We start from the raw sequence: 16129 nt of genomic DNA, 5'->3' as shown, positions 1-16129 counted from the left end.
AGCTTCTATTTTATGTCTCTATAATATATTTGACTCATAATTATATTGAAAATTGTTTGTCATCCTATGTGCTTTTTTTCGTTATAGGTGGACCCTTTGAAACACAGATGTCTGCTATTTAAGAGCAAAGCACTTGTAGGACCTTGTGCTACAGAAGAACTAAAAATGCTCTTTTTACCCTGTCAAGCTGGAGTATTCCAGTGTGTACTTAATATTGCCTCTTGGCCATTTTCTTCAGATCCAGATATCGTCGTTCAGGCAGAGGCTTTAGGATCTAGGGTGGTTGTGAATGCAGTTGCTGAAAATCCCGATGTAGAGGTAAAAATTAGGATATAGAGATTGAATATCTAGTTTCTATTATTTACAATAATTTATGGCATATTTAAAAATAAAAAACAGTACTAATATTGGCCTACGGATTGAAGTTAGTAAAGCAATTAGTTATTTTTTCTGTGAACAAATGGGTGTATAAAAATAGAAGCTCTTTTGGCTTAAGTCAGCATATCATATTTGTTTGACACATATGCTAGCTTGAAGAGTTAATTGAATGAAGATGTGTGGTAACAACTCTGCAAAAGTGGTTAGTCCTTTTTCTGTCCCCACCCCCGATTCTTTTTTTTTTTTTTAGGTGGAAGCAGGAAGAACAAATTCTCTTGATTTTGGTGATTTGCCATATGGCAGCTGGAAAGCGCTCCCATTGAAATTAACTAATAAAACTTGTGCTAGAATGCCAATCAGGCTCGTTATTCATGCAGTAAGTACACTCTATATCTGCATAATATTTTGTCCCTTTATGGGGATTCTGAAACTACTGACTGCTAGACTAGGTTCACTGTTGTCTTTCTAGAAAATGATGTGGCAAATCATGGATGAAATTGCAAACAATGTCCACTTTACTTAGTTACAAAATGAGCAAAGCCCAATTGGTAGTAGCTGGATTATCTTTCCAAAGCCTTTATTGCTATTCTACCAAGTGCTAGTCTGCAACATACAGACTGCTAGTTCCTTTACTGTTAATAATCAATCTGAAAACACAAAGGCTATTTACCATTTCATTATCTTCACTGACAGTTCTAAGACTAGTTGTTGCATTTATTGTCATTGATTTAATCTTTATATTTAATCAGATTCCTCTTTTTTTCATCTGCATAGTATTATTGAAGTTTCTTCCTCCAATTTTAAAGCCATGCTCATCTTCCAATCTAGCTTTTCAAGACACATGTATACTTTAAACTGAAGCTTTTTTTTTAGAAAGTTAGTGCTAATAATCATTGGCCTCCTTTTTAAAGGAGCTAGTTTAGGTTTCAAAATTTCCAATGATAAAAAATAGGCATTTGGTAACACAGTTGATCACTTTTATCATTTCCATTGATAAAACTTAAAACAGTGGACTGTAAAAGAGTTAATAGTGAACATGAATAAAGGCTTGTGTCTAATACAGTATGTAAAAAATATTTATTTCAGAATGCTGTAGCATGGCGTTGTTTCACATTTTCCAAGGAACCAGTAAATTCATCTCTTAAAAGTGCAGGTCCCTCTTATAACATTTCTCAACTAGCAGCTCCATCTGTTATATCTCATGTAATGAATGCAAGCTGTGATACACAAGTAAGTAGCTTGAGACTAGAATACTGTTACACATTTGTATAAAAGTGTATAACTATTAACCATAGAGAAAATAAGTTATGTTAAACTATGGCAACATTATTTTATTGCCCACATGCCAAAATTGTCCTTGGAAGTACAAATTTGATTTAATACTATACCTTAAATAAGTAGGCCTGGTTGTGTCTTAAGAGGTTGCATATTTTTAAAAAAGAATATTTGTACTTATATTCTCACTGTGTGTATAGTTTAAGATTATAAAGATTTCTTATATCATTGCCTAGTTTTTTTACAAACATGGTTCTATATAGGATTGTGTGGCTCACTGAGGTCTTAACTTTTATCAAATGCTTTTAAAAATTGTACTTTTTGTGTAATGCTTAATTCTATATCAGTAACTTTCTTTCCAGGATCCTGATGTTTTAATAGTATGGGTCCTATTTCATGCACCAAGCAAGCGCACAGATTCAGGTACAGATTTGCTATATTCTATAATAAATTATGCTAAAAATCCTGTGGCTAGGTTTAACTGAACATAAATCTGTTTTTTTTTTAAATGTTTGACCAACCTAGTATGGAAATTTCAACACATTCATACAATGCATCATTTATGGGGAAAGGATGTACTTTAAGCTCAAATTTATGTAATTGGTATAGTTACTGCTTTTGGGGGGGGGGAGGTTTGAATGCTGTTTTACTCTACGAAGTAGAAAGCAGAGACTGATTGCTCCCTGTCTTTTGTAACAGAGAAAAAAAGTACTTTCCTTATGCACAAAAGGACTTGGAACTAATTAGGTAGCCCTTGATTTACAACAGTTCGCTTAGTGACCGTTCAAAGTTACAACAGCACTGAAAAAAGGGACTTACGACCATTTTTCATACATACAACCATTGCAGTCATGTGATCAAAATTTGGATGCTTGGCAACTGATTCATATTTATGATGACTGCAATATCCTGGGGTCCTGTGATCAGCTTTTGCAAACATTCGACAAGCACACTGAATGGGGAGTCAGACATTGAGTGGGGTTGTGGCTGAGGGTCATGGTGATTGGTGCTGGCGATTGGGGTATCATCTGGGTAATTGGGTGGATTTGTGGAGGGAACTGGGCGGGGTAATGGTATATATACAGTGATGGGGTTAACTTTGTTAGAACTGACTTGGATTTGCTTACGTTTGTATCATAGTCATTTAGTGCCGGTTATCACGTAATTTCTTAGATAGAAATAACGTTTTTCACCAAGCAAACTGACTTTCTGTTTACTTTCAACATGAACGCTGGAACGTGACAGTAACAGCCGGGTTACTAAACTAACAACTGCAATGATTAATAAAGAAAAATCACTGTAAAACAATTATATGATAAAACCTTTATTATTCAATATATGTTAAAAAGTATCCATAATTCTAAACAATTGAAAAGCAACTTTTAAAAAACTTATGCCAATGATAAATCAAAGCAAGAGTAATAAGCAAAAACCCTACATCATAAATGAATGGAAGCAAACATACGTGAAGGAGTAAAAATAAAACAAAACGTGAAAGGTGGCCAAATATGCTCCTTTAATAAACAATTTCAATAAAAGGAGAACTGCATAGAAAAGCTGTAGCTCTCTGGCAGTCTGGTCATATCTCCGGGTGGATTTGTAAACAAGATACATGACAGCACCTCAGGAATCTACAGGAATGAACTACCTAGATTTGATAATTCTTACTATGGCCTATTGTACCTATGGTTGCACATGCCCATATCCAATACTTTTATTCAGAGTTATGCTGTATTAATTATTATTGGGATTTCTATGCCACTTCATTCCACGTCAGTGCTAAGATGATTAGGAAAAGGATGATACATTAAATACAATGAAAAAAAAGATACAAAAAGAGTGCTGTCAGAGTAGCCAGGTTTTTACAGTCCTGCAAAAACTCAGGAAGAAAGTGATAGTCCAGATGTGTGAGGCGAGTGGTTTCATAGAAGGGAGCCACAGGAACATATTCATTTAGATATTAGGGGGGGGGGGAGAAATGAGTATACCATAACCTCGTCCTTTGTTGTCAGTTTAATGCTATCCTGTTTGAAAGCAATACCATATAAACAAATATTGTAAACGATATTCTAAATAGCGTCAAATGGTATCACTTTGATAAATGATTATACGATGAACTATTTGAGGACAAAGCTGAGAATAAGAAAGGAGATTTTATGCTTGAATTTTTTCAGATTCTTTGGGACCAGCTGATGAGTACTTTGCAAGAATTGATGTGGAAATTGATTGTCCGGAGCCTGGTAATGTTTTAAAAAGTATACCTTTGAGTGCAAGGTCTGGAACCCCTAGGATATATGCTCCTAAAGGCCTACAGGTATTCTGTAAAATCATTTTACAAAACATAGACTTTTTCTGTATTTGTTTTCTAATAGTAATGTATAAACTTTTTCCCCCCAGACATTATATATGTGTGCAAAAATAGGATCATCCACAAAACAGCAGTTGCCATTAAAGAATGCTGGGAATATAAAAGTTAATTTGAAGATCGTGGTAGGTTTTTTAATTTTTATTCCTGAGAACTAATTTAAAAATGTCAACAATAAGGCAGGTGGTGAATGAGATTAATATAATTTTTATTGTATTAAATAAATAAGAATTTATTTGGTTCCATGAGTTTTTAGAGACAAATTATATGACAAAGCAATAATCAAAACTTGTGGTTAATTTGATGAAACTAAAACAATTTAAAACCTATTATATTGTGCCTCTTTTTACAATTTTTATTTAAAATTTTAGCAACTATAAAAACGAATGCAAAAAAATAGAGCAGAGAAAATGAAAAGGGGAGATATATAAGAAAAAGCTAAAAGTACAGTAAGGAAAAAGGAGAAAGTAGAAAAAGAGAAAAATAAAAAGATATAAAGAAGTGGCTTCCAATATTCTTCACAGCAGTTATAAATACAATTATATTTTAATATTTCTCTCTAAAGAATTTTGCTCTTTTCTAGACAGTTGAGCCAGATAACTGTATATCTATCAATCCTGAGGATCTGATTCTTATACCTGGAGAAGAACAAGAAGTAACTATTGAATTTTCTCCAAAACACTGTAAAAATTCAGATAGGTAATATAGCATATTTTAAAAAATAATGATATTGAATAACTACTATTTTTCTATCTCATCTAACAATAATTTTGTTTTAATAGTATTGTGAAAATAATGGTTTTGCCATCCGGGCCAGAATATAAAGTAACAGTGAAAGGTGATGTGTCAGTGGAAGAGAACAAACCATTGTTACAAAGATGCTCCAATTCAGAAGTTCCTCCGATTCTTGCCAATAAACAGCATTTGATATGGGGAGGTGTACAGGTTGGCAGAACAGTGTAAGTGTCAAGAACAATGTAAGCAATGTATGCTTCTTTATTGATTTATAAAGCCTGAGCCACATTTTTAAACAGCTTGTTTAACTGAGTGATGATAAATGAAACCTTAAAAGCAAGATTTTTCTAACATATACATGGCTTAAGGGTCTATATTCCTCTGAGAAAATGTCTTGAAATTGCACAGAAAACGTTGCTACCAAACATACAACTATCAATTACTCCTGTTAACAGGAGATTCTTATGTGCTGTTAGTGTTTTTGTGAGAATATTGAAGGAAGTCTCATTTGTGCCCATCTAGCATAGAATGTGGTAGTGTGACTCATTGAATTGTTATTGCTAGCAGGGCTTTGAGTGAAAAATAGTACATTGACCAAACTAACTAGATCAAAATATGCCATTTTGGAATATAAAATTCCAATTTATACTCAACAAAAATACAGTTCACACACAAACTAGCTTCTTCCCTGCTATTGCCCTCTCTTTTAGCAATCTCCTTTCTCCCTACTTCATGAACACTATCTGTCTTGTTGATCTCTGTTCAGCATAATTTACACCTCCAAACACATCTTCAAAAATCAGAAAGCAAAATGTAGAAAAAACATTGAAAAACTGCTCATGTCTTCTGAATCATTCTAATAGTTAAGCAGGATCCTGGAAATTCACTCATGAGGGAAAAATATATTCACAGCCTTTGCAAGTTAAGAACCATGTAAGGTTTTAATGAGAAAGCAAAACAACAGAAATTAGTTCTGTAATTGTGGTAGTGTTTTTTTCTAACTTCAACTCTTTGACTTGGGGCATTGATCTTTGTACATCTCACCTGATTGGGGGGGGGGGGCACACTTTCGCCCAAAATTGTTGCAGTGATGAAAAAGTAACTATCCTTGGATTTATAACCTTTGCAGGTCTGTAAAGCAAAAGAAAGCTGAAGTAAGAACACAAAATAGTTGCAGTTTTATTTAGTGACTGCTTTGTTTAACATCCAAATTGCCAGTCACAATTGTGGTTACTAAACTACGACTACCTGTAACCCCATGTGTGACCTAGTTAAGCATATCATGAAGACCTAATCTGGAATTGAAGAGTTCAAAAATCTTTGGAAATATTAACACCACTAAAATTGCTTTGCTCAGTAAGATGAAGAAAATAGTAAGGTTTGAGTAATTTGTAAAACTTTCGAACATATTTGAGTCTTTATTAAACTGTTCCTTGAATAAATATATGGCCTACAAGCAAGTGCAGATCAATAAATTACTTACTTAATAGTGAAATACTTGTTTGACAAAGTGATCTATAGGTGAAAGTCGAAAAATTAGAATATCATGCAAAAGTTCAAAGTAATATATGAGATAGACTCATTACATGCAAAGCAAGATAGTTCAAGCCGTGATTTGTCATAATTGTGATGATTATGGCTTACAGCTCATGAAAACTCCAAATCCACCATCTCAGAAAATTAGAATATTATGAAAAGGTGCAATATTCTAGGCTCAAAGTGTCCCACTTTAATCAGCTAATTAAGCCATAACACCTGCAAAGGATTCCTGAGCCTTTGAATGCAATCAATAAAACAAGGATTGTACATAGAACAATATCGGACCTCTGAAAAGTATAAGCATTCATATGTACTCAGTACTTGGTTTGGGCCCCTTTTGCAGCTCTTCTGCATTGTTCGGTCTCATGTCTCTCATCTTTCTCTTGGCAATGCCCCATAGATTCTCTATGGGGTTCAGGTCAGGCGGGTTTGCTGGCCAATCAAGCACAGTAATCCCACGGTCATCGAACCAGGTTTTGGTGCTTTTGGCAGTATGGGCAGGTGCCAAGTCCTGCTGGAAAATGAAGTCAGCATCGCCATAAAGCTCGTCTGCGGAAGGAAGCATGAAATGCTCCAAAATCTCCTGGTAGACGGCTGTGTTGACCCTGGACTTAATGAAGCACAGTGGACCAACACCAGCAGATGACATGGCTCCCCAAATCAACACAGACTGTAGAAACTTCACACTGGACTTCAAGCATCTTGCAGTGTGTGCTTCTCCATTCTTCCTCCATACTCTGAGGCCTTGGTTTCCAAATGAGATGCAAAAGTTGCTCTCATCAGAAAAGAGGACTTTGGACCACTGAGCAACAGACCAGGTCTGTTTTTCTTTAGCCCAGGTAAGACGCTTCTGACGTTGTTTGTTGTTCAGGAGCGGCTTGACAAGAGGAATATGACATTTGAAGCCCATGTCCAGGATCCATCTGTGCGTGGTGGCTCTTGATGCACTGACTCCAGCCTCAGTCCACTCCTTGTGAAAGTCCCCAACACTTTTGAATGGCCTTTTCCTGACAATCCTCTCCAGGCTGCAGTCATCCCTGCTGCTTGTGCACCTTTTCCTTCCACACTTTTCCCTTCCACATAACTTCCTTTTAATGTGCTTTGATACAGCAATTTGGGAACATCCAACTTCTTTTGCAATTACGTTTTGAGGCTTTCCCTCCTTATGGAGAGTGTCAATGATGGTTTTCTGCACAACTGTCAGGTCAGGAGTCTTTCCCATTATTGTGATTCCTACTGAACCAGACTGAGAGACCATTTAAAGGCTCAGGAACCCTTTGCAGGTGTTATGGCTTAATTAGCTGATTAGAGTGGGACACTTTGAGCCTAGAATATTGCACCTTTTCACAATATTCTAATTATCTGAGATTGTGGATTTGAGGTCTTCATGAGCTGTAAGCCATAATGATCACAATTATGACAAATCACGGCTTGAAGTCTCTTGCTTTGCATGTAATGAGTCTATCTCATATATTAGTTTCACCTTTTAAGTTGCATTACTGAAATAAATGAACTTTTGCACGATATTCTAATTTTTCAAGTTTCACCTGTAAATAAACTGCCACCAAATGTTGTTTATTGTAATTTTTAGGCAACAGAAACTAATTCTGAGAAATGACTCTTCATCAACCTCTCAGCAGTTAAGATTGCTAATAAGGGGTCAGGATCAAGACTGCTTCCAGGTGAGACAAGAAAATGGTAAATCAGTCTGATTGGAAATGAGGTTATTTTTGTTTGTGATAATAAGATAACTCTAGAATAATGGTTTTTTTCAAGCTGAAGCCCTCTGTATAGGATGGAAATTCCTATGGTTTATGGTCATTGAATTCAGCAGAATTTGTCAATATATATATGAATAAATTACAAAGCTTATATGATTCCTTTAAAATTTTGAAAAAGATGTCGTTTTATGTAATGTTAAGCAACTTTAAAATGTTTAATGCTAATTTTGTTAGAATAAACCAGCATTCCTGAATATAGTAATTGCCAGTTCGGAAGCATATCACTTGGGGAAATGTTGTCATTTTCAAACTTACAGCTTTATGAACAAAACTTCTCTTCAGAAAATTAATGCATGTAGATTGTTTTGACTCTATTGAGCCTGCACATGAAAAAGGTAAAAAGTGGAACTGGGTGTGAATGGAAAATGTTTTCATCTGTCAAGATTGTTTGAATTGATTTTTTTTTGTCAGTAGAATGATTTGTCTTAATTTTAAGAACCGTACAAGTTATTTCAAACTAAATTTATTTATTGAGAACTTAACTCAGATAAACTTAGTATGATCTTTTTCCTTCTACATTTGTAGTTGAAAGTTGGAGAATATGTGTACAATAACTGCGAAATCAAGATCCGCCCAAAGCACGATTATAATATCTGTCTAACATTTACACCATATCGTTTAACTTGCATGTTTGCAAAGCTGGAAATGAAACAGCTTGGTGTTCTATCTCAGCTAGGAATCAAATTCACTGTAAGTTGTCTTCTCTACTTGTAAAGTGGTGCTTAAGTATTTTTAATGCATTGTTTTTCTTTATTTCTGAAGTAAATTTAGATGACACATATTTAAATTTAAATTGCAGAAAAATTAGGACATGATCAGAATAAGTTTATACACTAAAACAATTTTTCATTCCTAAGAGAATAAAATATTCCTGAATTTTTGATATTTGTTGCATTATGGACTTTTCAGTATACTTTTCAGTGTTTACATTTACTATTATCTGAAATTTTAAAATTTATTTTTAACACAATCTACTTAGCCTATCTGAATTCAATCCCTGACCATGTTGCACTATACATTGTGGCTGCTGTTTCTTGACAGAGAGGAGTGTATATTTTTGTCCTGATTAATGATGAATGAGAACTCAAGAAATTATAATCCCCATCTATGCTAAAATATGTATTATTCTCCTGTGCGCTGCTTGGAGACTCCAAGCAAGGATTAAATTCAGTCTATTCGTCCAAGGAGTGAGTCAATTTTCTTAACCACTCCTCTTCTCCTCATTGAGGTCAGTTTAAAAACTCAGTCCAGCCCGGTTTGGACACGTTTTTGAGAGTTCTTCAGTTTTTGTGCAAATAGGCTGGAATTCTTAAATAGTATAGAGTTTGTTATTTTTGTAATTGTTTTTCTGTAGTTAGCTAGCGGTTTCTTTTGCGCTTCTCTTGTGTGGAAAGTGATTGTGAGGACTTCGGGGCTTTGCGGTCCTCTGCGGAGCTTGCTGTTGCCGGGGCGCTTGTCCAGTGGCTGCTGGTGGGCACGGGGGAGGTAGGAGGCTTCCTTTCCCCCCACCTGTCTTTTTCAATTGATTGTTTGTACCGGAGACCTCGTTGGAGGCTTCAGCTTGCGTTTGACAGCTCCCTCATTATCCAAAGATCGCGGCTGCCATTTTGGAACAGTTTTTCACGCACTTTTCAGCTGGACCGTTTTCCATTTGCCACCGCGCTTTACCTCACAGACTGCAGATCGCCGCTGGGGAGTGCTTGGCTTTCTTTCGGGGCTCCTGCAAGGCCTCTTTCCCACAGAAGACCATCGCAGAGCGGCTTAGGAGATATTTGGCCCCACTGGTCATACTACTGTCCCGTAGGACTATCTGCAGGACACAGCAGAGCTTGCATCTCGCGCCGGTGCCAACGGCCTACTGCTCATCTGTGACATCGCCTTCAGCCACAAGAAGCAAGTTCGGCTCCCATTCTGCTGCCTGTTAACACCATGGCTGACAGTGATCTAAGAGCACCAGAGGAGCAATTTGAACCCTCATCTAAATGCAGTAGGCCACATCCCCCTGACAGGGAGGGTGGTAGTAAGGGCACCAAGGGGAAGGGAACACCCAATCCCAGAGGGGGCAAGGCCTTGTCTAACGCTGAGGCCCGCAGGCATGGGACATTGGAAAAAACCTTTGAAAGGGCCTGGAGACTGTCTCTTTCTTCTGGGCACCAGTCCTGGGGTTCAAGACCCTTACCACATCCATAGGTGGCCCATGCCCATCCCTCTCCTCCAAGGGACGTTTCTCCTTCCCTGGTGGATGAGGGATCCCAGGGATCTTCTCCTGCAGCTTTCCTGGATTACCCAGAATCCTCCTCCTTGCAGGAGGAGCTATGCCCCTTCGCTTGTTCCATTGATGATGAAATATAGGGACCCTCAGGGCATTCGGACAGAGGAGTTGCAGGTGGTCCAAGGACCACCGAAGATCAAGAGCCTGATCTGTCTCCTGCAATGCATAAGGTCATAGAGCAGGCCATTGAAAGGGGCATTGAGGCTGGCCTCTGCAAGAGACTCGCAACTCTCAAAGGCTCTTCTACCAGACTGCCTCAGAAGGCTGACCATGGGGCTGGGGCTCAGGGACCCCCGGGCACTTTCATCGCCACAGAGAAATCTATCCTCGAGGAGGACGATATAGGGGAAAAAGAGTTATCAGAGGATAAAAATCCTCCCCCTGACAAACCTGCTTTCACTGGCTTGTTCTGCCCCTCTCTTTTCAAATCAATCTTGCGCAAAGCTAAGGCTTCCACTGAATTAGGCACTCCCAGCCAGTGAACAGTGACCACCTCTGGATCTCAGGATCCGAAGGATGGGCTCTTCAAGGAGAATGCTCCTGCACAGGAACTGGTGCCTGTACCAGAGCTGTTCGTGAACGTTGTTCAGCCCCAGTGGGCGCACCCTGGTTCACTAACAAATCCCAGTGGGGCTGATAAAAACCTCTATTCAGTTGAAAGCAACTGAGAATACATATTGAAGCTCCCACAGGTAGATGCCCCAGTTATTTCTATAACCTCCAACTCTAACCTACCAGCTGACCTTCTTGAAAGCCTTAAGGCTGAAGATAAGAAGGCAGAAAAGGCATGCCATAAAACCCACCAGGTGGTTGCCTGGTCAATTAGGGCATCCACTTCGGCATCCTTCTTTACTAGGGCCTCATTTCTTTGGTTTTGGCAGTTGAGGTCGAATCCTCCCAGGGAGGGTTCAAGATGGAAGCATGATCTCAACAAAATCATCGCAGCTGTCGAATATTCAGCTGATGCTTCCCTCAATGCCGTAAAGTTTGCCTCCCGGCATTAACCTCCAATGTTACTTCACGTCATCTGCTGTGACTCCGCCACTGGCAGGCGGACATGAAGTCGAAGTGGAAGCTGGATTCCGCTCCCTTCAAAGGAGGACAGTTGTTTGGGGAACCCCTAGAAAAGGTCCTCATAGAGACTAAAGACAAATGTAAGATCCTTCCAGCCACTAGGAAGGCAGATAAAAAGGGCAATAACTTCTTTCGGAAACAGCCCTTTTGGGGGACTGACTCTTCAGTGCGGGTATCTCCTACCAGAGATCTTTCCTCCAAGGCAGTGACCACGGACAGGATAGGGCAGGCTTCAAGGACAAGGGCCAACAACAACAGCAGTCCTTTCGGCATTCCTTTTGCGGCGGCTCCAGCAACCGCCCTTACCGTAGGTCCAAGCGACCACCAACGGGATCCTCCCATATGCGGTCAACTCCAACTTTACGCCGCTCGATGGGAGTTGATCACCACGGACGCCTGAGTCCTCAATACGATCAGACGGACTCACCCTGGAGTTCCTGTCTCTTCCTCCGAGGACCTTCGTCCGTTGCCCTGCCCCCGTCTCCCTCCCTAAAAAATGCAGGCAGAGATCCATCATCTCCTACAGATAAATGCCATAGAGCCAGTCCCTGTAGAGCAGGAGAAACGGGGTTTTTACCCCATTCTTTTCCTCATCCCAAAAAGCTCTGAGAGGTGGAGGGCCATACTGGACCTCAAAAATGTCAATTGGCATCTGGCCTACAAGCGTTTCAAGATGCAGTCCTTACAGATCATCCTAGGCTGCATCAGACGAGGGGACAAGTTGACCTCCATCGACCTGAAAGAGGCATACCTGCAAATCCCAATCCGCAGGTCCCATAGGAAGTTCCTCAGGTTCCACTACGATGGCCAGCATTACTACTACAGAGCTCTGCCATTCGGTCTGTCGTCAGCACCGAGGACTTTCACAAAGATATTGGCGGTTGTAGCGGCCCACCTGTGCTCCCGTCCAATATGTCGTCTTTGTTATCTAGACGACATCTTGTTTCTATCTGCATCCGCCGACCAAGCTCTCAGAGATCTCCGGGTCACCATCTCCACCCTACAGCATCACAGGTTTTCAGTGAATCGGGAAAAGAGTCAGCTGACACTGTCGACTCGCATTTTGCACCTGGGAGCACTCATAGACTCAGACAGTTGCCAGATGTTCCTATTTCCAGACCGCAGACGCAATCTCATCACCTGTGCACTGCAGGTGAGAGTGAATTCAGTTGCATCCATTGTGTGTCTATCGCAACTTCTGGGACTCATGATTTCATGCATAAACATAGTTCCCTGGGTGCGTCTTCACGCAAGGGAACTACAATGGTTCCTCCTACCCATTCAGCGTGCCAAAGCCAGCAACTCTCCCAGGCATGTCAGACTGCCTCCGAAGGTGAAACAGTCTCTCCCGTGGTAGGACTCTCATTTCTTGACAAGGGGATGCCTCTTCAAGAAACCGGACCGACTAATAGTGACAACAGACGCCAGCCTCCAGGGTTGGGGCACCCACTTCCAGGAGTATGTGGCACAAGACAAGTGGTCACACAGAGAGGCAGCCCACAACATAAACTGGCTAGAATTGATGATTGCCAGACTAGCCTTACATCAGTTACGGCGGCACATTATGGGTCACCATGCTCTGGTGCTCACAGACAACATAGCGACAAAGCCCCACATCAATCGCCAGAGGGGCACCAAATCCAGAGCATTGATGGTGGAAGCAGAGGCTCTAGGGAGGTGGGCGGAATGTCATCTGGCCTCCTTACGTGCGGACCATATCTCAGGAGTGGGCAATGTGTGGGTGGACTGGCTGAGCCAGACGACCATCGACAATGCAGAATGGCGTCTTCATCCATCAACCTTTATCAACTGACTGTCAAGTTTGGCCTACCGATGGTTGATCTGTTCGCAAGTCCAGCCAATGCCCAACTTCTGAGGTTCTTCTCGAGATACGCCAATCCGCAGGCAGAGGGGATCAACGCTCTGCGCTGCCAATGGCCCAAGGACCTTCTATACGCTTTTACGCCACTACCTCTCATCCTGCAGTTAGTTCGCAAGAACTTGTCGGAGGCAGCGGAAGTTCTCTTAATAGCACCTGACTGGCCCAGTAGATCCTGGTACGCGGACCTGGTCAGCCTTTCCATTTGCAGACCATGGAAGATGCCTCAGGAGCTTCTCTCCCTCAGCCAGGGGGCCATAGTTCATCTGGATCCCAGTTGGCTCCAGTTGGTCGCTTGGCACTTGAGGAGGAACTCCTGAGGAAGGACAAATTTTCGGACAAGGTTATCCGCGCAATCCAGGCGTCTCGTCGTCCATCCATGACTAGGATTTATGACGCCACTTGGGCCGCCTTTGCTTCTTGGTGCAGGGCTCATAACATCTTGGCGACCATTCCGCAACTGCTAGACTTCTTGCAGGAAGGGTTGGATAAGGGGTTATCCCCCAACACACTTCGTCGCCAGGTTGCAGCCTTCTGTACCATTTTGACGAGACATTCATCGGTGTCATTGGCACAGCATCCTCAGTTGAAAGCTTCATCAAGGGCACTGCCAATCTGCATTGACTCTCTTGACTGAACACATATCGTGGACAAGTCCATCACAGACTACCGCCTTCATTTTTAAACTGACCTGAATGAGGAGAAGAGGCATGGTTAAGAAAATTGACTCAGTCCTTGGGCGAATAGACTGAATTTAACCCTTGCTTGGACTCTCCCGCAGCGTCCAAGGAACAACCATTCAGGTAAGCCAACGGTCATTTTGTATTACAAGACTTGTATCACTTAGTGGTAAAACTGTATATTGTATGAATGGCAGAGTTATAAACTTTCCTAAGAAGCAGAAAAAAGAAGTGCAGATAAAATAAAAAATAGTTTGGTTTCAGAGATATAAGAGCTTTAAACGCCACTTCAGGACTTTTTTTGCAGACATATTTCAAGAAGGATTAAGTTGCTGATTTGATTGTGTTGTTACTGCCCTGGAGAATGGACTGGGCTTCTTTATGGGTTTTTATAATGTGGTGGATTTTTTAAAATGTTGTAAGCTACTAAGAGTCACTTATGTGTGAGTTAGGCAGCTATATTTATTTGTTTAATAAATAAAAAATAACAAAAACCTGTTCAGTTAGTATTAAATATATAATTAATTTGGTTTTAAAAATAATGCTTGCTGATTGACTATTGTGTTATTCGTGGTCTATATTCAGTGTCATAAGCACGGACCTTGTTCATACAATATGGATTTTCTTATGTTTTGATAAGCCTCTCCAATATAAAGTATATACAATATATAGGATCAAATACCTGAGTACATAGAAGAGAAAGCAATCTTTCAGACATGGTGCCTCTAAGTAGTTTAAACCTATAGTGTTAACATTCTATTAACTTGGTAAGTGGATGTACCTGAAGATCTTTATGCACTTTCATAATTTAGGATCCCCCTTTTTCTTGAATTAAACAAACAAAGAGCAATATGAAGGGACTCTTTCAATTAATGTCATTCTTGTTTATGTTTTTCCCCCCGTCTTTTAGATACCATTGTATGGTTATGGAGGAAAAAGCAACGTGAGATTAGAAGATGTTAAAAAACATGCTAACAGATATATATTAGGATTGCCTGATTTAGCACCTGGTAAAACAAGTCATACTACTTTCTCTGTACAAAATACGGGCTCCCGGGCTGCCTATGTAAAAGCATTGTGTTTTAAAAACATTTATGAAAAAAATGTCATGGATCCAAATACAATGAAAATCCTTCCAGAAAAGTTCATCCTTAAGGAAGGTTCAAAGCAGGTAAACATTTATAGCCAGCCATGTAATTGCTTGGATAAATATGACCTTTGCAAATTCTTATACATTTCAAGATATCAATTTAATTATTTTGTTTTGTTTCCATACATATTTTAGTCAAATATAGTAGCACTTATGTGAAATTTAATACAGTAATAATTGTCTTTCTCAGAGAATTGCAATTACATATATTTCCTCTGAAGAAATCAAGAATTCATCAGTGTTGTCTACAATTTGCTTGTTTTATGGTGATGAAATTTTGAGACAACAATGTTGCAGGTAAGATCTGTTTTTTTGAAAGCCAAAGTAACTTTAAAAACTCATAGCTATTCCCTTAACAGTCATTCTCTTCACAGTGTTAGATAATTAGTTCAGAGTAAATTCAAATATCAGAAAATTAATTCCATATACTGGAATAATTTGCATTGATGCAGTTTTTAATCTACATTATATGTTTTTTTCTGTTCTTGACACTTCATAGTTCAATTTATTCAACATGTAATTATGTAAAATAGTTAAAAATGTACTAGATTCAGAGGACTTTTAATATTGCCTTTCAGTTAGCTTCATTTTTTTTTCTTTATGGTACTAACAATCCTAATCAAATGCCAATAGTACAATGTCAATTCTACTATTCACATCAAAGGGCAATTTAACAAGGAGATTGATAAATTATTCATTAATGTAAGAGTTCTGAGGCTTATCTTGATAGTGCTGATCATTGTTAAATTGTTGAACAGTGAATCAGGGCATCCCAAATACATTCTTGCATGTGTTTACAATTTTAATCTGAAATTTAGTTGGCAACTGTTTTATACTGCAGATGGCTCCAGTGGAAAGCCTCTAGACTAATGTGATTCCAGTTGAATATGTCCCACCTGCATTTTTCAGAACTGTATTTGATAATCTGAAAGATTCTGTTTTTTTAATGATTCGTGCATGTTGGAGGCCTGTCAGATTATGATTTTTAAAAATGTATTCTA

General features: G+C 39.4%; 1 protein-coding gene across 3 annotated transcripts in view; it reads left to right on the top strand.

The window, feature by feature from the left end:
• Positions 1-16129, top strand: part of CEP192 (centrosomal protein 192) — a 78718-nt gene that overhangs the window by 37681 nt on the left and 24908 nt on the right. For all 3 annotated transcript variants that reach the window (XM_081952761.1, XM_081952759.1, XM_081952760.1), the window contains exons 22-33: positions 88-318; positions 629-754; positions 1465-1608; positions 2016-2076; positions 3828-3967; positions 4051-4143; positions 4602-4717; positions 4801-4977; positions 7884-7974; positions 8599-8763; positions 14889-15149; positions 15319-15425. In XM_081952761.1, the coding sequence (XP_081808887.1) occupies positions 88-318; positions 629-754; positions 1465-1608; positions 2016-2076; positions 3828-3967; positions 4051-4143; positions 4602-4717; positions 4801-4977; positions 7884-7974; positions 8599-8763; positions 14889-15149; positions 15319-15425 (1712 nt within the window). The remainder of the gene's footprint in view (positions 1-87; positions 319-628; positions 755-1464; positions 1609-2015; positions 2077-3827; positions 3968-4050; positions 4144-4601; positions 4718-4800; positions 4978-7883; positions 7975-8598; positions 8764-14888; positions 15150-15318; positions 15426-16129) is intronic.

The sequence above is a fragment of the Natrix helvetica genome (genome assembly GCF_964273705.1).
Source record: "Natrix helvetica genome assembly, chromosome: 4".
NCBI classification, from domain to species: domain Eukaryota; kingdom Metazoa; phylum Chordata; class Lepidosauria; order Squamata; family Natricidae; genus Natrix; species Natrix helvetica.
Note: the sequence above shows the minus strand (reverse complement) of the source record. Positions and strands in the feature narration are given on the sequence as shown.